Below are 23,090 nucleotides of genomic sequence, written 5' to 3'. Positions count from 1 at the left end.
GAGAAATGTCCAAAAATGCTACATTTTCAGCAATTTCCAGCGGTTTAACAGTTAATGAAAAAGCCATTTGCAATACTTTTCATAGGAGATTTGTGACGGATCATTGAAGAGCTTAATTGGAATAACTCATTATAAGATGCAGATCTACGAATTTTGCCACACATGGACTGGGCTGATAAAAATGGCTCAAAAAGAGTGGTTGCGGCATCCAGTGATACAGACGTCCATCGTAGTGCAATAACATGCAATGCAAAAACAGATCGTAACCTTTTTTAAAAGTACTTAATCTTGTATTTTTCGTTTGTTGTGTTGTTGAAGAAACATGTATGTGATAAACACGAGTTTAAAATGAGCATTTTGGATTATTTATTAATTTTTGTACACTTTTTAGTAACTAGAATATTCAACAACAAATGTCAGAGATATCTCCACGTAAAATTGTGGAAACAGCTAGAGAGGCTTTTGTGACATAATTAATACATTAATTGACTTCATAAACTCCAAAAACTGCAGTTCAAAATTAAAAGTAAAGTTGTAGGTACGTCCGTTGTGAAATGTAATGAGCAAGTGAACCAAAATGGCCGCTTTCTTTGATGGCCTGTAAAATTATTTCGCGCAGGATTCAACATGTCTACCCAAGATATTCTCGCATTAGAACACCTACAGATCAAGATTCTAAAGAGAAATTCTCTGGACCTAAAAATTTTTACGGGACTACATTGTGGGGCCAGGACTACAACATAAAAAGGGCTTCATAAAAGCTAATTTTTTTTTTATAGTCCTATCTTCGTTGGTTTGTGAGTAAAACTCCTTTCTTTTGCCAAACGAGCAAAAATTTTGAATATAATGCGCATTTTTTTTTTCAAAGATAAGTATTTCATAAAATTCTTTAAACTGTTTAGAGAATCAATAAAATCTGAAATATCACTGTCCAGTTTATTTAAAATTAATTATAATCAAAGTGTTAAAAAGAAATAGCAAGTTGAAATAGAATTTGCGGTAAGAAAAGAACAAGCTCGCGAAATGTACCTTGAGTACTCATTCTGAACCGAAGCAGAAATTGTTGCTCTTTTGTTTTAGCGTTTTTATTTATTTCGCTATATCAAAACAATGTAATAGTTGAGTAATTATTTATACATTTAAGGAGTTATAACTTCTTACTATGCGTCACAAAACTCCTTTTTAACACGCTTTTATTAGCTTCTTCTGTATGTATGTATGTATGTATGTATGTATTATGTATGTATGTATCTTGTAACGGAATCTTGCAGCTCAAATTTCGCCCACTTCCTGCGATCGGATTCTTTTGAAATTTGGCACACGACCTCAGACCCGATGACAATGCAATATTCTGTAATCAAATTAATTAACTCTTTTAATTGTTAGTTTCCTCCAGTTTTAATCAATATTTTGGCATAAATCCAACAATGTGAAAAATTAAAAATTTAAAAAAATACATTAAAAAATGCTTACATAAATTATTTAAAAATATCTACAAAAACCTTTATTTTTTCTGCATCAGACAAAATTTGTTTCAATGCTCCAAGGTAATTAGAACATGAAATATAATTGTTTTTAACTAATTTCATGCCAAAATTTAGGGAGCCTTCAATTGGAAATTCATTGCTGATCAGACCATTGTTGAATAAAACTTTTATTCAAATTCATCTCAAATTTTCAAAGTAATGTAGATATGATTTCCGCACACATACATCAATGACTGAGATGGATTAGCTTTTTTTGGGTAAATTTCACGAATATAAAAGATTTTGAACAATGTTGAAATTAATATTTTTCGTAAAACAAGTTAAACTAAAAAGAAGAAAAAAAAATAATAGTTTTAAAAACTAAAAAAACACGCTTTCGTAGCAAAATGAACTAAAAAGTGAAAAATAATCTTTGGATGATAGTACTTGACCAATCACTTAATTTGAATGTAATACAAAAAAGCGTGGGGTGCTGTCTATTTACATTTTTGCATGGACAACAAATGGAAGAAATTCAAGACAACTGATAAGAAGCACCCCCACGCTTTTTTGTATTACATTAAAATTAAGTGATTGGTCAAGTACTATCATCCAAAGATTATTTTTCACTTTTTAGTTCATTTTGCTACGAAAGCGTGTTTTTTTTTAGTTTTTAAAACTATTATTATTAAAATTTAAAACGTGAAAGTACCAAAATATTACGTAAAAAGGAGTTCTACTTTTCATTGCATTTATAGAATTTCTGAAAGATAATTCACTTACTTACAAACCCTTCAAATACTTTTCTCCGCACACACCCCACCTCTTAGCCGTAGGCCTTAGGTTCCACCGCCCGGGGGGTCCGCGTAGCGGGCCCCCCGCACGGCTGGGTGCGGCGGTCGATAACCCTTCAAATACTGGTATAAATATCGCGAAATGATTGAAATTCTTGTAGACTGCTAGAACTGTGAAAGGTTGAGCAGAGAGATTAGTATAAAGAATCGTACCTTTTCTCTTACTATTTAATCTTGTTAACTATGCAAGGGAATATATATTTTACCTAGCAGATATAGTCCGTTGACTTCAATAGTTGAAGGTGGTCTTTTTTCAAGGATGTTTTTCTGTAAGAATAAAAACAGGAAAATTTAATAATCTAGTCTTGGATCATGTTTTGAAGCAGTCCCAAATTATCTCTTCTAAGGTACATTTCCAAGGTATCATTAGAATTCCTCTAATGAAAGTACTATGAAAAACTGGTGTTCATTGTATCATTTTAAATCTCGCATTTGTCGACCCCAACAAGAATTTTAAGATTAAAGGTTGCGTAATACAAAAGGTTGCATGTATACGGAACGTTTGACGTTTATTTCTCTCTCTCACCATACCTTTAAAAAAAAAAGATTTGACACACTTAAATCTTTTTTTTTTTCTAATATATTTTTACGCTTTTTTTCTTTTCATTTATTTATTCATTCTTCTGTATATCCCCCCCCCCCCCAACTCCACTTACACCAGTGCTACAACCGTTCTCACCGCTCTTATTTATCAGCTCTTTACATACTAACTACATCAACAGAGTCCAGCAGGTGCGGGTTCGATATAAGTATGAAGTATGCTAATAATATCAATATATTCCAAGCATTAAATATTTTAGGCCTTGGCGATTTGGCCAGAAAGAAAGGATGATTGCCCAAAATTTGGTGACTGTACGAAAATCTCAAGCGTCAAACGTTTACTTTCACTTCAAATGATTTTGCTGAATAAACGCAAGCATGTTATGAAACAAATTTATAAAACAGTGGTACTTCATAAACCATAATTATTAAAATCGACTGAAAACTATAGCACTTGATCTACCTGTGCTTCAGCCTTTGCTTGAAATTTAGAATCTTGACTATTAAATTTAGTCTTGAAAATTTTATTCGAACTATAATATCTCAGCTGTGAAAATGTGCCTCAATGTTTGCATTTTAATTAATATTGTTTTGTAACAATATGAACTTCGTCATGTACACAAAATTAGTTAATGTGTAGTGCGTTTTCCTCCGAGAGTTCCGAAAGGGGGGGGGGAGACTTTTGCGTCCTGCATGTACTTAAGCAAGAACTTTATCTTCTTTACTAATAATAAAACTGAAAGTCTCTCTGTCCGGAGGATGTCTGGATGTCTGTAGGATGTTTGGATGTCTGGATCTCTGTGACGCACATAGCGCCTAGACCGTTCGGCCGATTTTCAGGAAATTTGGCACAAAGTTAGTTTGTAGCATGGGGGTGTGCACCTCGAAGCGATTTTTCGAAAATTCGATGCGGTTCTTTTTCTATTCCAATTTTAAGAACAAAAATATCATAAGATGGACGAGTAAATTACGAAATTGTCATAACGTGGAACCGTAACATGGGCACAAGCCAATTGGCAAGATACGAAATTATCATAACGTGGAACCGTAACACGGGCACAAGCCAATGGGCGAGAAAATTCACCATACATTATTTGTAAATATACAGGCGAACCAAAAGACCTTTTAATTTTTCTATTACGGGCAAAGCCGTGCGGGTACCACTAGTTCCTCATAAATGTGCTTTCTTTTTGAATTAAAATAACGTTGCTCATCCTTCAATGTCAAATATATTTAACGGCAAAAATATTTAACGTCACGTCAAATATATTTAACGCTGGATAGCACCGCGGACCCCCGGGGGTCCGCGGACCACATTTTGGGAAACTCTGATCTATAGATTTACAGTTAGACCATAGGTTGTCAGATATAACCAACTTGGTAATTTCATTACTCACTTGCTAATGCCACGTTCAACATGAGGAGGAAAACAACAAAGAAGCTCCAAAAGAAAACATGCTCGTGAAATTTTGATCGAGCGCACATTTTGATTTGCAGACTTACAGATACAGTTTGTAATGAATCCTTTAGCGAATGTGAAAGAGCGGAAGGAAATGAGCGAATCAGTTGTGAAGCTGATTTGCGGAAATGCAAACAACAGTGGATAACTAAAGAAATGTGCATGTGCTGAAAATAAAAAAATGTATCAATATTCAAAGATTTGGCGAGTGTTCTAAGAATTTATCGCCCACACACATACAATATAAGCTAAGCGTGCGCACAGGGGTCCCTCCATTCAGAACAAGACGACATTGAAAGTCACGAGCACCATAATAATGAACTCCTCCACTCCCCCCCCCCCCCACCCGAATGATATCTAGACCTCATCGGTTCGATGAGGGGAGTGAAGTCTACTATCCAGGAAGAACAGGTCAAAGGTGGGGAAGGAATAGCGGGGAAAATTTAATTATAAACCAAAAGAACACAGCGTTAGTTACAACATTTTTGATTTTCGAATACAACGACATGCATAGAAATACAGTTGAATACATTTTAAACAAAAATAGCGAAGAAAAAACACATCAATATTATTAAAATGAAAAATGAGAATAACCAATATACACTAAATAACAAATTTAAAGATTAAAAACTTAAAATGTAAATACATTAAATAATAAACAAAAACTTTAAAATACACTAAAAAGAACTTGACAAATCCGACGAAAGTTTAAAATAAAAAAATTTTGAAAAAAAATAGAACCGACTTCAAAATTGCTCTAAAAAGTGAAAAATAATTTTATTTTTTAAACACCATCGATAATGCTTTTAAACATAATTTTTGAAGTTGGCGCAAAAACAAAACGTAAAATCTAGTGTAACCATGCTTCGTTCATATTTTTTTTTCAGAAAAGCATCCTAAGTTACGAACGAAACATTTATATCGCTATTCAAATATGCTGTCATCAATGCATAATGTATGTGATAGTGAAGAAACTGGTCCTGGTTAAATTTATAGTTGTATTTGAGTTATGGCTGTGAATGATTTTATCCATCGTTTTTGCGCCAACTTCAAAAATTATGTTTAAAAGCATTATCGATGGTGTTTAAAGAATAAAATTATTTTTCACTTTTTAGAGCAATTTTGAAGTCGGTTCTATTTTTTTTCAAAATTTTTTTATTTCATTCTTTTTAGTGTAAATTAAGTATTTCAGAAATAATAAGAAGTTACCATCACGAAACTTCACATTTTTTTCTTAAAAATGCTCCATACTAAAAAAAAAAAAAAAAAAAACCATTGACACGCGTTAAACTTTAAGCGATTGGCACTAAAAACTTATCTTTGTTCCTCTCTGGAAATCATGCGTAGTTAATTTAATTATAACCATTTAAGTATTACGTTTTTCCTAACTAATTTACATTCCACAGCATCTAAGTTGCTCATGATGCAATCCTGTATTTTCTTACTTAGCCCCGAGATGATAACGATAAAAATACTACAGAGTAGTTGAGTCAAACCTAATGGTAGCATTGTGAAGGCTAAGCAGATCCTAATCACTGCATCACCTCGCTTCCAGGTTAGGTTTACCCCTACTGTGGAGCAATAGCACTGAAGAAAGGAAGATTTTGATAATTCACATAGGGTTACTATACATCAGCAGGGTTACTAAAATAAAATTATTTACCCAAAAATGAGACGACAGCGCCAGATTCCCCATTATCGAAATATCCCTTGAAGAAATTTGATGCTTGCTTCAGAGAAGCCTTCATTCAAAATTATCATTACAATTACTATTAATGTTACTGTTATAGGGCACCAAAGTTTTATAACAATGAGTTTCCTATTGTCGCGTAGATGAAGATAGCGAAGACAATGTGAAAGCTAAATGAAGCGAATACTCGTTAGTCTCAACTCGAGATCTTTATTCAGAACCAAGAATGAACGTTACATCTCTTTATATACAACTTGAGAAAGTGCGTGAACTTTCCAGACTTGGAAAGATACAGAAATTAAAAGAAGATTCGAGAAAATACGGGAAACAGTCGAAACGAAATTTTAGTAAAATTCATTTTGTCCTAGTCGGGATTTGAACCCGGGACGCTCGTATGGGAGGCAAGAATTCTACCACTGAGCCACCGTTATCCACGGATGACAAGTGCGAACTTCGCTACAAAATCATTTAATAGGGAAATTGCATAAAATGTACTGTTTTTTGCCCATAACTTTTTTTCTAAAGAACAAATATGGTCAAACAAAGTAATGGGACCTAAGTTGAGCCATCCCCTATCCATTAAAAAAAGAATCATCAAAATCGATTCACTAGGTGAGACGCTATGAGTGGACAAACAAAAAAAAAAAACATACATACGGTATGAATTGATAACCGCCTCCTTTTTGAAGTCGGTTAAAAAAAAGAAATTTAAAAGTAACTTTTAAATCGTTTTTGTTGACATGGGAAAACGCAAAAAGGAATGAAAATTACTAAACGAAGAATTACAAGTATAGCATATACTGACATCACCCTTGTGAGGAAATGCCTTTTTTCTTCTTCTTTTTTTCCCCCCTTTTCATTTTTTTTCCGATGTCATAAAAACTTTTGAACCTGGGAAGTATTATGGTGCAAACCGCAAATTCATACGACAATTTGTTGGTTTTCTATGAATTTTTTTAATGTGTCAAGGACTTTTCGGACACCCTGTATAACAGCTTGGCACCTTCTTGATTATCAAACAAGTTACAAAAGCAGTATTGCAAAAATAGCCAAAACTAAGCCAGAATTGCAAGTATTAAGCATCTCGCTTTATAGCAATTTCTTGCAAAGCTACGTAGTCCATACTTATTTGCTCTCTTTGGGAGTTTAATCAGCATGGACGAGCCGTAATAGAATGGAAGCCGATACACCTTATAAATACTCTTAGTTAATCTTTAAATTAAGAGCTAAAAATATTTTTTACAACAGAGAGAAGTCTGCATTTGGGCAGCTTGCAGCAATTCAGGAAACTTTTTGACAATGATACTTGATATTTCCAGGAAGTGGATAAAAACCATTGAAATGCCGAACCGTTACACGGAAACACTCAGGAAATTTTTTACAGTGTAAACGGGATGGCATGGCCTCTCTAGATGATAAAACTGCAGCCAATGTTTTGGGAGAGATCTACAAAAATATGAGTAATTTGGCATTAAACCATAATGATGTTGTTGTTAAAAACAAATCTAAAAGAATGATTAACAATTGTCGTTCTTGTAGCTCCGGGAGCACCATTTTTATTAAGGAATTTTCGTTGAGAGAACTTAATTCTGCTCTGAGAGCTATGGATCTTCGCAAATCCCCGGGCCCTGATGGCATTCATGAGTTTATGATTAGCCACCTTAGGCCTCTTGGTTTGCAGAGACTTCTGGGTATTTTTAACCTTTCTTGGAATACTGGTCCCCCGTGGATTGAAAAGAGCCATTATCATTCCCATCTTAAAACCTGGAAAGGACTCTAGCAACCCTGAAAGCTTTAGACCCTTTGCGCTGACCTCTTTTGTATGTAAACATATGGAGAGACTTATTCTTACAAGGTTAAAACTTCATTTAAATGCAAATGACTTGCCTGCTAGAGAGCAGTATGGAACAGAGGGGGTCATAGCACGGTTGATCAGATCTTGTTTGTCTGCCAGAATATTCGAGACGCGCAGAATAAAAGGCCTACTAATCACATTGTTGCCGCCCTCTTGGATATGTCCAGAACTTTCAACAAAGTTTGGCGTCAACTTTTGATTACCAAACTTCACGACTCTTTTTGTATAAAGGGCAGGGCTCTTCCCTGGATTTCAGACTTTTTCTGGGATAGATCTATAAGTGTAAAATACAATAACTCACTGTCCGATCCTTACGGTCTTAGACAGGGTGTACTACAGGGATCAGTGTTAAGTCCTGTCCTGTTTTCTCTCTACTTCGCTGGTACCGAAAAAGAGATTTCTAGGCACTGTGACGTTGGCATCTCTGCTGATGATGTCATCATCTGAACTTCTGGATCAGATATAAGTGAAACTGAGCTTAATCTCAGTCGTGGCTATGGAAGAAGCTCATTCGTTTGCTGAGCAACATAAACTAATATTTAATGCTTCGAAATCATCGACTACCTTCTTCACAACTAATATAGACATCTCTTCAATTATCAGCCTAGGATTTTCATGAATGGCACGCAATTAAGTGACGCGAAAAATGCTAAATACCATCGTTACACTTTAGACCAAGAGATCACAAGCAATAAACATATTGATGGCCAAGTAGCCAAGGAAAGGAAGAGGCTTAATATTCTTAAATTTGTATCTGGTCGTGACTGGGGAGCAGAGGCTAGCACCCTCCAAACTACGTATATTTCTCTCATCAGACCAATTCTGGAGTACAGTTCCCCCCCCCCCTACTCTTGTGCTTCAGACACCAATCTCATTAAACTTGAAAGAGTGCAGCATTGTGCCGCTAGTCTGAAAGAAACACAGTTGTCCCAACCAAATTGTGCTCTTCGAGAGTAACTTGCCGCCTCTTTTATGGAGAAGAATTTACTGCCTCACAAAATACTTTAACAAAGTTATATAGTTACAATAGTCAGCGTAGGACTTCCACCTACCTTCATGCATGGATTGATAATCAGCGCTTGAAGAAACACAGCCCGTTTTCCTTTGCAAAAACACTGAACCTCTCTTCTTCCGCTGTGGAATCCCACTCCTTGAGTCCCCCGGGAGTTAGTTTGGAACTCGATGGAATTCATTTCCATGATGAACTCATGACCAGTGTGACGAAAAACACAGAAATTCCGGCACTTGTTAAACAATTGGCTCTGGAGACCATCCATGAAATTCCGCATTCTTTGAAGATTTATAAGATGGTAGCAGGGGTGATGGGGGAATTTCGGGGAGTGGGGTGTACATTCCTATTCCTACCGGAGTTTAGGAATTCAAAATTAAAAAACCCAGATTTTTGCTTAGTGTTTAGATCGGAGCTTATTACTATAAGGAAAGGCTTGCAGTGTGCTGTTCAGATGAAGGATAGGTACGAGGATATCTGGGTTTTGACTGATAGTCCGTACCTCAATTCAGCATCTCTATAATTGGGACTTGGTTGGTGATCAGACTAGTCTTGACATCCTGAATCTACTTCAGAAAATTTCGCTCGGACACAGTATTCAATTCCAGTGGACTCCCTAACATGTCGGTGTTGAAAACAATAAAAGAGCAGACTCCCTGGCCCGGTCTGCTGCAGGGTGTGAGACCTCCTGGTGAACTCACCTTTTGGGAGATTTCCACCAAGGCAAAAATTGAGTTAAATAGAAAAGTGAAAACTCCTCCCACCCACTCATAGCACTTCGTAAAATGTCCGGGTGAATCCTTCAAACTCAGACGTAGATCATACCAAACCGCCTACACAAGATTTTTAAGTGGCCACACGAGAACCCTCAGGTTTTGTGGGGGTCTCAATGCCTTTCCGGAATGCCGATGGTGTTCTGCTGGTGAAGCCTCACCAGCTCACATTTTGACTTGCTTGGGTTTTACAAAAGATGAGGTTCTTTGCAACCCACAATTTTTCCTGAACTTCCTGGAGATATTTGGATTGTCTAGTCCTGCTAGACAATTTCGAGATAAGTAACAACAACCCAATCCTGTTGATTTCTGGAGACCATGAGCGGGAGATTATTTAAGATTGTGCGGTTAAATCTCTCCCCCCATGCCGTCCGGTTGCAGGTGTAGTGGTGTTGTCCTAGTTTTCTCAAATTTGAGAATTTGACATAGGCCCTTAAACACAGCAAAGATGAAATTCCTTCCCTGATCGGAATGAATCTGCAAAGGTGTTCCATATCTCGAGATCCAATGCTGGACTAGAGTCTCTGCTACGGTGGTAGCTTCTTGATCTGGAACGGGATATGCTTCTATCCATTTGGAGAAATAGTCAATGGAAACAAGGATGTATTTGTTCCCGTCAGCAGTTCTTGGTAGAGGACCCAGGATGTCGATCCCGATTCGTACGAAAGGAGCTCCAACGTTGTACAGATGTAGCTTCCCTCGGCTTCTTTTCTTCGATCCTTTACGAGCAGCACAGGCGTCACAAGAATGGCACCACTTCTCCACGTCATCATTTGCCTTGCTCCAGAAGAAGTGCTCTCAAACTTTATTGAGGGTTTTCAAGACACCAAAATGTCCTCCAGTCGCACTACTATGTAGTTCCTTCAGAACATCTGAAATCCTTGATCGGGGAAGTAACTGCCACCTGGATGTTTTACCATCGTCAGATTCCCAATTTCAGTGTAGTACGCCGTTCCGTAAATGGCATGAGTTCCATAAAGCCTTTTGTTGCAGGACTGAAGATGGAAACGTCCTGCCATCAGCTAGGTCGCCGACTGTGACTTTCAAAACTGATTTTATGTCCGGGTCTTCAAGCTGATCTTTTCGAACTTGGTCGTCACTTCATGGATCAGGCTCTAATGATGTTGAAGTCACTGTCACCTGATAGGCAGTAGAGCTAGTCGTTCTATACTGTTTCTCGATTCGGGAACAATAGTGGCAAGGTCTCCGGACAGGGTTTCCTTGGTAAAGCGTCTGCATTACCGTGAGACAACCATTTGCGATGCTTGATCTCCATGTCATATTCCTGGTGCCTCTGTATCCACCTGACTATCTGGCCTTCCGGATTTTTGAAATTCAAAACCCAAGTTAACGAGACATAATCTGTCTGAAGCAGAAACTTTCGGTCGTAGAGGTAACGATGGAAGTGTAAAGTGTTCTACAGCTTTAACTATGGCCAACAACTTCTTTCTGGTGACGCAGTAATTTCGCTCCGACTTTGATAAGCATTTGCTCCAGTAAGCGATGACATGTTCATTGCCGTCTATTTCTTGAGATAAAACAGCTCCGATGCCCTCGTGGCTCGCACCAGTGTCGAGGATGAAGGGTTTTCCAAGCTGAGGATATGAGAGAATATGCATTGATGTTAAAGCTTCCTTCAGTCGTAGAAATACATATTCGCATTCTTTGGACCATTCAAACTTTTGTTTGCTCTCCGTCAGCTTATGTAAAGGTCGTGCAATTTTGGAAAAACCCTTTACAAACTTTCTGTAGTTCGTGCAGAGCCCTAGGAAACTTCGCAGCTGATGGACGTTTTCGGGACAACTCCAACTCTTGACCGCAGATACCTTTTCTGGATCCGTTTGTACACCCTCAGAAGAGATGATGTGCCCAAGGAAGGTAGTTCACTTCTCGGTGGAACAAATTACATTTGGACGGGATTAATTTCAGGTTGGCTTCCTTGAGTTTTTGCAGCACCTCTTTAAGATTATAGATTAGCCAAATGTTCTTCGAAACTGCGTCCCACGATGATGATATCGTTTAAGTAGACCAGACAGGACTCGTAGGAGAGTCCTTTTAACACTGTCTCTATAAAACGCTCCAACGTGGCTGGTGCGTTGCAGAGGCCGAAAGGAATCACTTTAAACTGTTATAGCATTGTCCAGTTGTAAACGCCGTCTTCTCTCGGTCATCAGGGTGTATCTCTCTACCTGTCACGCCATTAGCCGCTCTTCAAGTCCAGGGTCGAAAACCACCTCCGGAAATAGTGTCCAAGTCTCGTCTATCCGTTTAAGAGGGTATCTGTCTTTCTTGGTGATTTCATTTAGCCGTCGGTAATCGACACAAAATCTGGTGGAGTCATCTTTCTTTCGGACCAAGACGATGGGAGAGGCCCAAGGACTGGACGAGGGTTTGATGACGTCATTCTCCTGCATCTCTTTCAGGAGGGTCTCAACCTCTTCTTTCATGGCGAACGGTAGTCGTTCGCCAAGAAAAAAGAGTTAGAGACACAGTTTTCGAGAAAACACAGGAAATTTATTTACAACTATGTACAAGAAATATCGTTAGCAACTGCTAAATTAACCATAGCAATTAGGCAAATATCAATTAACACCGTAAACGCAACGGTCACACACGTATTTACATCAAAATACGCAAAACCACAGCGCAAAGGCTAATACACACTTCCAGTGGAACGCTGAAAACGAGACTCCACAGTTGAAAAGCAACTAAACTGACTCTCCTCCATTCACAAGACGCCCGGCGTTTTATACCAGCAAAGAAAGATCCAGAAACTCCTACAACCTCCTACCAATTTCTCGTGTTTTCTTTTTATTCCATTCACAAATCTTATCATTCAGAAATGGAGAGACCATTACTTCATTTGAATGTAAGGGGGGTTGTGTATTCACAAGAAGAAACTATTTGCAGGTTACAATACTAAGATAATTTTAGGTGAAAGATAATGACATAAATGCCAAATTTAGCCAAATTTCAACAAATTAATCATAAAAATAATTACTATTTAAAGAATTTGTAACATTACATATATATTTATACAGGGTGTTCCGTTTTAACTTGCTAGACCTTTATTTTCGCAACCGTTAGTCTTAGATGTGTACTACCAATTGCAAAAATGTTCAAAATCAGATACAGAGTTAAGATATTGAAAGTTTGAAGTAAAAATAAAAATAAGTCAAAAAATACAAAATCTAACTTTTTATACGGGCCCCAAGTCCCTTAACTATTATTTAGAGAAATAATCTCCATTGAAAACTATTACTGACACAAAAAACTTGAAATTCGTGCGAGTCTTGGGAGGACTTTATACATAGTAACAACACACTTTCCAAATTCTTAAAAGAAAAAATTCATGATTTTTTTTTCTTTTTTTGAATAGTTCAGAAGTGGAAATGAAGAGAATAGCGAGGGCAACGTAAACTGTATTACAAGTATTATTTGTAAATGGTGTACAGATTTAGAAAATAGGTAACAAGAGAGTAATGTACTGCCCGATTGAACAATTCATAATGTATACACTTGATAAGAAATAAAATTAGTGCCCACTTTGCTTAGGATTTTCGAAGACTTATCTAATTATTTTCAAGGACTCTAGAACAATTAAAATTATTTAACGCACTTCATTTGTACTTTCCAGTCTCTGATATTTTAGTATTAATTATAAATTTTTACAGTCCAGTCCTAACTTTGTAAGAAGATCTATTTTAAATTTAAAAGAAAAAATAACCTACAGATTTTTTAGGACAACATTTTTGCTTCAGTTGCAAGTGGTGCAGAAAACGTGAAGGAATAGAGGTAGTGTATTTCTTTTCCGTGCTAAACAGAGTGACAGTATGCAGAAGAAGTAAGCTAAAATCAAGCAATAACTAAAGAATTTCCAAAATACTGCATTCAGAATTATATAAATAGCAAGATATATGAAACGCGTGAGTTTACAAACATTCGTAACATGTTTCAGAAACGTGAGAACCGTGGTTTTTTCATTTTTAGTGCAGGATGTAGCAAGGAGTTGGAATTTGAAATATAGTGGCATTCCTTCTTCTTACCCCTCCCATTTGTGGTTTGTAGGCACACTTTTCCAAATTTTCAAAGTTTTCAATCACTAGAAAATGAAATTTACTTTTCAAGTACTCAAGAAAAAGTTTCATTGCTTTAGTTCAAATATTTAAAAAGTTATGAGTGGTTTTAGGCCATGCTCGCTATGTATTCTTATGCAAAAGAAAACCTTTAAACTGCTTTTTCAAATGATGGTATTTTTGTGTTTTCATGTCATTAGAATCCCTAAGGATTTTTTCTATTAAAGATACAGCTTTAAAGTAATACTTTTTGCAATTTGGATAACATATTTGACAAAACTGTGCATTGGATAAGCATTTTATAAATTACTCAAATGTTTAGAGCATGTTAAACCTTTAAAAACCAATTAAAAAAAAAAAAAAAAACTTCGATTTTTTACATAATTAATCACAGAAAATTTTCTAATAAACTCATAAGCAAATGAATGCACCGATTTTTAGAGATGAATATAGTGATCGTTTGGCAAAAAAATTTTTTTAAATTAGTGCAAAAATAAAAAAGCCTTAGGGATTTCAAAAAATTGAAATTTTCTTCATTTTTTTGATTTTTTTTAAAAAAAGCAGGCAATATTTTTAAATATTTGATTAAGAAATAAGTATGCATGTTATGGTTTCAAAGAAATATAAAATTTACTTAAATTGAAAAAAAAATGCTTGAAAGGTACTGTGACCCCTTAAAAAAGAAAAAAAAGGAAATGTACTTGAAAAAATAAATTTCCAAAAATTCCAAAATTCTTTAAGACACTTATAAACATCCCCCAAACTGCTTTAAGGCATTTCTCAAGGAAACATTAAAGTTTCTTATAATTAAGAACTGTACTTTTACTGTAATTAAAACATAAAAAAGCTGCTCCATTCAACACAAAAAAACTGTTAAGATGCACAAAATAAATGGTCAATGGCAGAGAAAAACATAAAATAAAACTATACGGCATGTACATTACATACTTAATGTCGTGCTACCGTCGATGTACTTTTTAGTAAAGCATCTTTACAAACTTTAGATGAAACAGTGGACTAAGGTGCCATTTTATTTCATCAACTTTAATATTTAGAAAGAAAGGCGCCGAGTGGTTACTGGATGCACTGATAAAACGATGTGTGGACTAGTATGGTGACGGGAACTTTCGCTATCAGTGACGCAATAGGGATAAAATATATTCACGAAACCAATATTTAGGACCCAATAACAAAACTGATACTTCCTTCCAAAAAAAATCGTATTGCAGAAGAGGAATTCGCGTTAGCCCTAAAAGTCGTTACTCGGGAAAAACTCGCGTTATAGCCATTCATGTAAGTCGAATCGCGTTGTAGCAGGAGTCGACTGTATGCTTCATTATAATGAGTTTTTCTCTGAAATATGATGCTCGTCTTGCATTTTTCAATTGTGTTTCACATGTGCTCCAAGCTTGTTCACATCTACCCCCTATAGGGGCAAATGAGAACAATTGAAGACATTTTTTTAAAAATTCTATAAAGTATAGAAATATTTTTTTTAAAGATCTGAAAAAAAATCCATGGCACAAAGAAATGACTATTCAATCATGGGGACCCTTTTTCTGTGAGAAATTGAAAATATTTTCTGAGAAATTAAAAAATGAAAAAAAAAAATGTTCACATGTGCCACTTTTTTCCCTGTGTCAGAAAAAGAAGGGAAATCTATTTATGCTTGTACTTGACATAATGCACACACAAGTATGTATAAAACAAGCTGAGAATAGAAAAATATATTTCTAAGTAATCATCATTTATCATCTTGTACAGATAAGATGGCTTTTTCAATCTAAAAAACAATTTCTGAATTTTCTTGAAAAATTTATTTGATAAACATAAATTTTCTTGATGAGAATGAGAACCATTTTTTCAAAGGAATAAATGCAAATATATTTGAATTTTGCATAAGATTTTGATAGTATTGTTATAACAATTCTATTTGAGATTTGATTTGTTGAGAATTAAGATTGTATTAACTAGCTGGGGTTGGTATAAGCTAAGGATGTGCCGATAATAAGCAAACTGGCCAATTACTGATTTGATTATTTTTATTCTTATCAATTTCTCTATCATATATATATTTTTTAATTTTATATTTTGAGACACAATTTATTTTTCTCAACTTTAATGAGTTTCTTAAAATAATTTGAAAACTTCATTAAATTTTCATATTATATAGTTCATAAAATTACTTTATGTTAACTAATAGGTATGGAAATTTAATCTGAGACTTGATTCTTCAAAAAAATTATAAGGTTATCTTTAAAGAATGATGCTAAAGGGGAAAATTATCAACATATGAAATATGCTGCAACATTGTATACATGTGTATACTTATTCAATATAGAAAAAATAAATTAAAAAATAAAATTTTTTCAACCATCAGTTTGTTAAGAAAAAAAGTAATGAAGTATGTACATAAATTTTTCAAAAAACAAATGATATTTAATACTTTGTTGAAACAAAAATGAATAATTTAAAGAGTTAGTAGCAAAACATATGACGTCAACATGTATAGTTATAAGGAACATAATAACTGGGGGGAAAACAAATTATCATCAAAAGCTAGGGAAAAGTTATCATAACTAACTTTGGAAATGATTCTGGTTTTATTTAAGAAATAAAACAAAAGCATTATGGAAGCTTTCTTTTTCTAGAGAGAGTTAAGAGGAGATTGCAGTGGGATCATATATATATAGATTAAACTTCCGATTATATGTGGAATTGGGTGGTAAGAGTGCCGCAGATAATCCGGAAAAAGACTACAATTAGGGACAAATAAGGTAAAAATTGTCCTTCCTCAAAAATTTAGCTGTTTTGATGTCTAATACTTCTACAAACAATAAATATATACACTACAGTAAAAATGCTTTGTATTTTTGCACAACAGACCTTAGCATCAATATAGAACAAGTGTATGTACGATGAACAAAGCATAAAAAATACACAAATAAAACAAAAACAAGTGAGTTTACATTTGCAATTTTTGGACAAAAAAAAAAAACCATTCCTGATTGTTTATTGACGCGGGAATAATTGGGAAATTACTGTATATGTTTATTTCTGTCTTTCAAAAGATAAATAGAAATATCATTAAAAACATAAGGAAACTGCATAGCAGATGATGTGAAAAGATTGGGGAAGAGGGACCTAGGATAGGAAAAATATTGACTTGACATGGATTGAAAGTTCTGTGAAAATACATGGTTGCAGAATAAGGGGGGGGGGGGGGGGGGGGTGACTTCTTACTAAAGATTTTGCATTGCAATATAAAAGTCTTGGAATTTACTTATTCAAAAGAGTGTCATTTGAGTATCAACTGTGAGGGTTATTAGTCAATATTTCATTCAGTTTTGTACGCACTTTCTTAACTATTTGTTTTTTCATTAAATACACCGCCAGCTCAGTCATTTCAGCCGAGGATTGCAGTTTCATGCTTATTAGCACTCATCAGCCCGGCTTAGGAAGTGACTGAGCTGGAGGTGGAAAACCTCTTAAGGAAGCCAAGAGTGCCAAACAAACTGGTGGCTAATATGGAATTAGCACTGACCAGATGAGTCTGCAGTCCTTGCCTGGAATGACTGTGTTGGCGGTGTATTTCAATGTATTTCTGCCTTAGCCCTGGCTATAGGGCGGTAACTTACTGAAATATTTACTTTTAGTCTTTCTCACTAGCCGCGTTCACAATTTACTTTTCGACCCGGTAAATCCCCGCTCTGGCTCCGCAAAAAACCTGATTGAAAAATTCCCCGTTTCCATGTAAAAAGAGGTTCTCCCATTGTACCAGAGAAAGCGTTTTTTACCCAGCATCCTTAGCGGCCAGTAGACGAACTTGTTTCGCGTAATGCATTCTGGGTAAAAACACCGCTTTCACTCCAGAAGCTAGTAGGAGTAGAAAGATTCCACATAAAACCCGTTAATAAGCGGAATGCTGTGAAAAGCAGGTTTTTTCCGGGGTCGAAAGTGTCCATGGAAATGGCCCTACTCTACACTTCCATACTACACGTTGTTACAGTAATGTTTGGAGAAAACAATATATTTTATTTACTGTTAATAAATGTTATTCATCATGCTTCCTAGTTGTAGATATATTTTTAAAAAATTATTTTGGGAATAATGTTTTCTGCAGATTAATCAGCAAAATCTGGCGGATGATAAATCAGTGCTGCTCATTGATCAGCACATCCCCAGTATAAGCTCTCACTGTTTGTGTAGTTCAGACAGGAAATCTGCTGCTCGCTGACTAATATTTAAAGCAGGATGAACTGTTGATGAAAATATCTGAGTTGAAGCTGAATTTGTGTTCTTGGAGGAATCACCCGTGTCGCATAGAGATAGGCCACTTGTACCCAGAGTTAAATCTGAATTTGGGTTCGTTGAAGAATCACCCGTGTCGTACAGAGATAGGCCACTTATACCCAAATAAGTGTGAAGCATGTCTGGTAAATAATCAGGCCATTTGGCAATGCCACCTGCAATTTGGTCTTGAGTTGAAAGCACAAAATGTAGAAGCTTAGGATAATTCACAAAATGATAACAGTTTAGAAGTTTGAGAGTAGCTCCAACCCAAAAGGCATAACAAGAATCTTCTAGTTTATTGGGTCTTCCTTGAAATCCCCACTGTTGACGAAAAACAAGCCATCGTTTTAATGCTTTTAATTCATTAGGAGAGAGGGCACTCTCTATTTCACCCATGAGCCATAATGTTGCAACGGCGCAATACGTAGAACCACCGTGTGATTCTAAGCCAGGTCCCTGTCCGATTCCACCATCGTAATTGATACTCTTTTTGATATACCTCACTGCTCTATCTTTATCAATGCCACTCCAATCATTTAGAATGTAGCAAATACAACTTGCACAGTACAAAAAGCGCATGTCATTTTCACATTCAACATTTAGGGGACGAAAACTGCCATCAGAAAGTTGTAACCCTTTTAAACTTTCAATAATACTTGTTTTATCCACTCTACTCAGATCATCTCCAAGTATTAAAAGAGTGCTCAAAGCAGTATATGTCATAGCTATATGTGCACGATCGCAAATTTCAAAATTTTTATTTTCATTCAAAGAACAAAGAACGGTCCCTCGAAAACCGCAGTCTTTCGGAGATAAGCCAACATTTTTGTTAGGTACAACTTGCAGTGAATAAATCCATTCGATTATCTTTTGTTTATCAGGCAATTTCCACAAAGCAGCCATAAGATCGAGAGATGAAACGGCAAAAAAAGCAATTATTAATCGTATTGAATCTAGCGATTGGCATCTTTGAGGTATCATTCCAAGAAAACGCAGGCAAAATTTTACATGTTTTTCGCCCAAAAAACGAGAGAAGTCCAATTGGTTCTTGTCAGATTCCAGAGCCATTATGACACTCGTGCGAAAGATCGGCCGCTGCAACTTTATTTACAAATTAACAATCTAACAGTTGCAGTTAAAAAGTTTTTATCAAGTACGGAAAATATAGCATGCATTGATAAGCGGTTTCTAATTAATATTGAATCAGACATGTTGTTCACTACTTCCATGCTTTGTTACATGAAATATCAATGTCATTACCATTCAGAACATCAAAAAAAGTAATAAAAAAAAACAAAGTTAAATAAGCTTTTTACTTTAGCTGTAACCGTAATGCTAGTTGCTTTATTTTGTTATTTGTTTACACAAAACTGATGAAATGTGACTGACTTACCGTCGGTGTTGAATATATGGAAGATTTAATTTTTGAACATTCTTAAAAGAGCACCTAAAATATTCTCGAAATGGCGTGCACGGCGTTTAGGTTAAAATTTATTCTAAAGCAAGCATTGCGAGTAAATTATCAAACGTATCGTATTGCTGGTGTTAGGTACGTAAATCGAAGTTATGTAGTGCTATATTTACAAGGGTGCACTGATGCTGGAACATTGTCCTAGTTCTACTTTTCTATTCAGAAAAACATCCCCTTTTTATGGCGTATAAATTTTGACTTATTCTTCATATTCACAATAAGCCTTCATTTTTTTTTTTTTTTCATTTCTGAAAAAAAAAAAAAAAATGAAAATGGGTCATTTTACAATATTTTGGACAATTATGTAGAGTCCATAATATGATTTTTTTTTGTTATAACTATTTAATTTGCTGGTTGATTAGCACATTATTTTGTTTTGAGTCTGTCATACCAACACACAAACATGGAAAAAAATGGCTATGTTATGGACTCTACATTTGTCCAAAATGCTGTGAAATGGCCCATATCTTCCTGCCAATACTGAGATGAGCAAAGGCAACATGTCTGTTTACTCTATGGTCTATGAAATAAATGTGCATTTTTCATAAATCAGTGAAATCCTTTCACAACGAATACATGGGCGCCCATATGCAAAATTTTGTGGGGCTCAAATATTTCCCCATGAAAACCGATTTCAGTACAGATTAGAGTTATTTTTGTTTGACATTATTAATAACTTATTAATTAATGGCTGGTGAAGAATCGTTTTTACATTTTTGTAAAAAAAAAATACTAAGAGCAAGGAAGCTCTAATTTCTAAAGGGGGGTGGGGGGGGGGGGGTGGCTTGAGTCCAAACTTGCCCCTTTTATATGGGCGCCCATGAACGAATACCATTTCAGCGAATTATCCGCTTCAATGAAATATATTCTCAGTCCCGATGTAATTTTCGTCACATTACTGGAATTCCATTACCGCATGCAAAGTTTAAGATTCGTTAAAGTTTGTTGCAACAGGATTTCACTGTATTGTCATTCAGCTGTTTGCCTGTCAAAGTGAATCATATTTTTGTAAATTTATGTTTACCTTTGTGCTAAGAGTTCATAGCTTGAAAACAACGCTTAACATACGTAAAGAGCAATAAAATTATTGATTTGTATTTAAGGATTTTACCAAATCCTTTTTTGAATGTAAACAAATGTGTTTAAGATGAAAAGTCAAGTTTTTGCACCCCTGATGGTTATGGTTCATGTTTGCAGATACAGTAAACTCCCGATTATCCATGGAATTGGGTGCCACGGATAATAAAAATTGCTGATAAACTGTGAAAACACAAAAATGAGGGATAAACAGGGCCGGATTTAGGGAAGGTAGGCGGGGCTACTGCCCCAGGACCTCCACAACAAAGAGATCTCCACCATAATTTTTTTTCAAAGTATGCTAACTTTCATGGGTCAGCAAATTTTATGTTTTTTCTCCCCTGTAAATTATAATAATAATAATAATAATAAATAAATAGCAGCAACTTCAGGATGTACGTACTATTAAAGTGTTGATCGAAAATATCGGATATTTACATGTATATATCAAAATATTCGGATATATATCAAAGTAACGGATATTTTTGAAAATATGATGATCTTTTCGAACCCTGATTAGGGGCCTCCACTCCTTCGTTGCCCCGGGGCCCCACACTTCCAAATCCGGCCCTGGGGACAAATAAGGTCAGAGTTGTCTTTTCTCAAAAACTTAGCTGTATGGATGTATAATACTTTCTACAAACAATAAAAATATATACAGTACAGTCACAGTGCTTTGTATTTTTGCACAAGAGTACTTAACATCATCATTGAAGAAGTGTATTTACGATGAAGAAAGCACAAAAAATAAATAAAACAAAAACAACTGAGTTGAAGTTTGCAATTTTTCGACCAAAAAAAAAAAAAACAGCCATTGTTATTTGCTTTTTACTGCGAAAATTCATGTTTCAGATTTTTGATTGACTGGCCAATAATCGGGATTTTACCGTTCACGGAAATCCCGTCATAACCAACTTCAAATGAATGCAAATTTTGTTGTAATGGAATTCAAGCAATGTAATGGAAATTGAATCAGGACTGAAAATTTATTTTGTTGAAACGGATAGTTATTTTGTTGTATTGGTATCAGTTGTAACGGGATGCCGGTGTCCTGATTGAACATTTCAGAAATCTGGCAAGCTTATGTAAGTGTGAAAAAAGATGTATACAGTGAGTAGATAAATTTTATAGTAAGATAATGCATTTTGTTTTCAATCATGTATCCATGAACGCACATTGTGAACTTTTTTTTTTATTAATGTACAATTTGCAAATTTTGAGGATCTTAGAATTTTCTTATTCTTTGTGCTCTAAAACAGTATAAATTATGATTTGCATTTAATTCACAATTTCATTTTTAACACATTTTAGGAACTTTTCTTCAAAAGATGATGAAAATTGTGACCCAAAAGAAACTGCAGGGAACACTGAAAAAGTAATTTTTTTATTTTTCAATTTATTTATTTAAAAACAATTTAGTGTTTTAAAAAATATATATGAATATATATATTTTAAACTTCACAAATTATATTGCTGATTAACATTGATTTTATTTCAGGCAAAGACTTCAAAGCATTCAAAATCTGCTAAAGAGAAGTAATATTTCTTTTTTTATTTTATTTTGACGTCATGAACAGTTTTCTCTTTTGTTGTTTTGAAATATATTCTGAAATATATACTGTACTAGCAGCACACACACTGCGCGCCCCATCACTACAAAGATACTAAGTACGAATACGTGAGAGTTACATTTTTTTTTTAAAGGCAAGGTTCAAAATTGACTAAGTAAAACCATTCTTGTCTTTTGAATAATAAGTTTAAATCTTAAACAGTAATATTATGATTTACTTTCATTAGATAATCTTACAAAATTCAAGATTGTTAAATTAAACCATTAAAGAAAATTTGGAATATTTGTGCATCGTTTTATTCATTGTTTGCCTCATGTTTTTAAACAGATTAAAGCATCAAAAATTGTAAAGTACAAAGTAAGTTATGAAAAGGACACAATAAAAAAAATCTCAACTGACTCATTATTAACTGTTCAATAAAATATAAGTCAAAATGAAACAATAGGATTTGTTTTAAAAAAAGAAAGTTTCTCACTGGGCTCTGACCCTACCTAATAAATTTAGGTAACATGTGTAAGATGTCTCTATTCACTTACGTTCGACGAGCACGACCGGTTAGTTGATCACGTGACAGCTTATGATCACGTGCTCCAATCAACATCTTAGAATGGTTACCGGTTACTTACCTGTTGACCGGTGAGGTTCATCGAACGCAAGGTTTAAGTCCTCTTAAACTGTGAACTGCCACAATTTGTTAAGTAAATGCATGCTCTTGTTTTCAAAAAGTGGATACTTTATGATAGATTGTTCACTTCCCAAATTCCTTGTATGGTTTACGATTCCACTGTTTGGCTAGTATTGTTGTAATTAAGAAAGACCTTGTATGCTGACAATTTGTTGCATGAAATAATGAAAATGAATAAAGAATTACCAAATGTTTGAAGCTATTAAAGATATGGAAGATATGATACACTTAGGTTATGAAAATGAAAATAATTCAGAGACTGTCAAATTAA

The 23,090-nt window shown here is 35.0% G+C and overlaps 3 protein-coding genes across 3 annotated transcripts in view; 1 reads left to right on the top strand and 2 right to left on the bottom strand.

Moving 5' to 3' along the window:
* The window catches only part of LOC129227594 (coadhesin-like), a 75,683-nt gene extending 71,313 nt beyond the window's left edge, over positions 1-4,370 (bottom strand). Inside the window, 1 exon segment of the mRNA XM_054862175.1 lies at positions 4,258-4,370. Within this exon segment, the coding sequence (XP_054718150.1) occupies positions 4,258-4,345 (88 nt within the window). The 5' untranslated portion in view covers positions 4,346-4,370.
* A 13,191-nt stretch (positions 4,371-17,561) lies between these two features.
* On the bottom strand, positions 17,562-19,101 carry LOC129227593 (geranylgeranyl transferase type-1 subunit beta-like). The gene has a single exon (XM_054862174.1). It carries the CDS (start codon positions 19,081-19,083, stop codon positions 17,917-17,919), a length of 1,167 nt encoding a protein of 388 aa, XP_054718149.1. The 5' UTR covers positions 19,084-19,101; the 3' UTR covers positions 17,562-17,916.
* Positions 19,102-19,388: 287 nt separating this feature from the next.
* The window catches only part of LOC129227592 (28S ribosomal protein S31, mitochondrial-like), a 29,733-nt gene continuing 26,031 nt past the window's right edge, over positions 19,389-23,090 (top strand). Inside the window, exons 1-3 of the mRNA XM_054862173.1 lie at positions 19,389-19,564; positions 21,875-21,938; positions 22,062-22,099. Of these exons, the coding sequence (XP_054718148.1) occupies positions 19,479-19,564; positions 21,875-21,938; positions 22,062-22,099 (188 nt within the window). The 5' untranslated portion in view covers positions 19,389-19,478. The remainder of the gene's footprint in view (positions 19,565-21,874; positions 21,939-22,061; positions 22,100-23,090) is intronic.

This window comes from Uloborus diversus, chromosome 8, assembly GCF_026930045.1.
Source record: "Uloborus diversus isolate 005 chromosome 8, Udiv.v.3.1, whole genome shotgun sequence".
Taxonomy (NCBI): domain Eukaryota; kingdom Metazoa; phylum Arthropoda; class Arachnida; order Araneae; family Uloboridae; genus Uloborus; species Uloborus diversus.
Note: the sequence above shows the minus strand (reverse complement) of the source record. Positions and strands in the feature narration are given on the sequence as shown.

Bases quoted from the DNA above. Each gene is read 5' to 3' on its own strand.
- LOC129227593 (XM_054862174.1), bottom strand. From the start codon at position 19,083: ATGGCTCTGGAATCTGACAAGAACCAATTGGACTTCTCTCGTTTTTTG.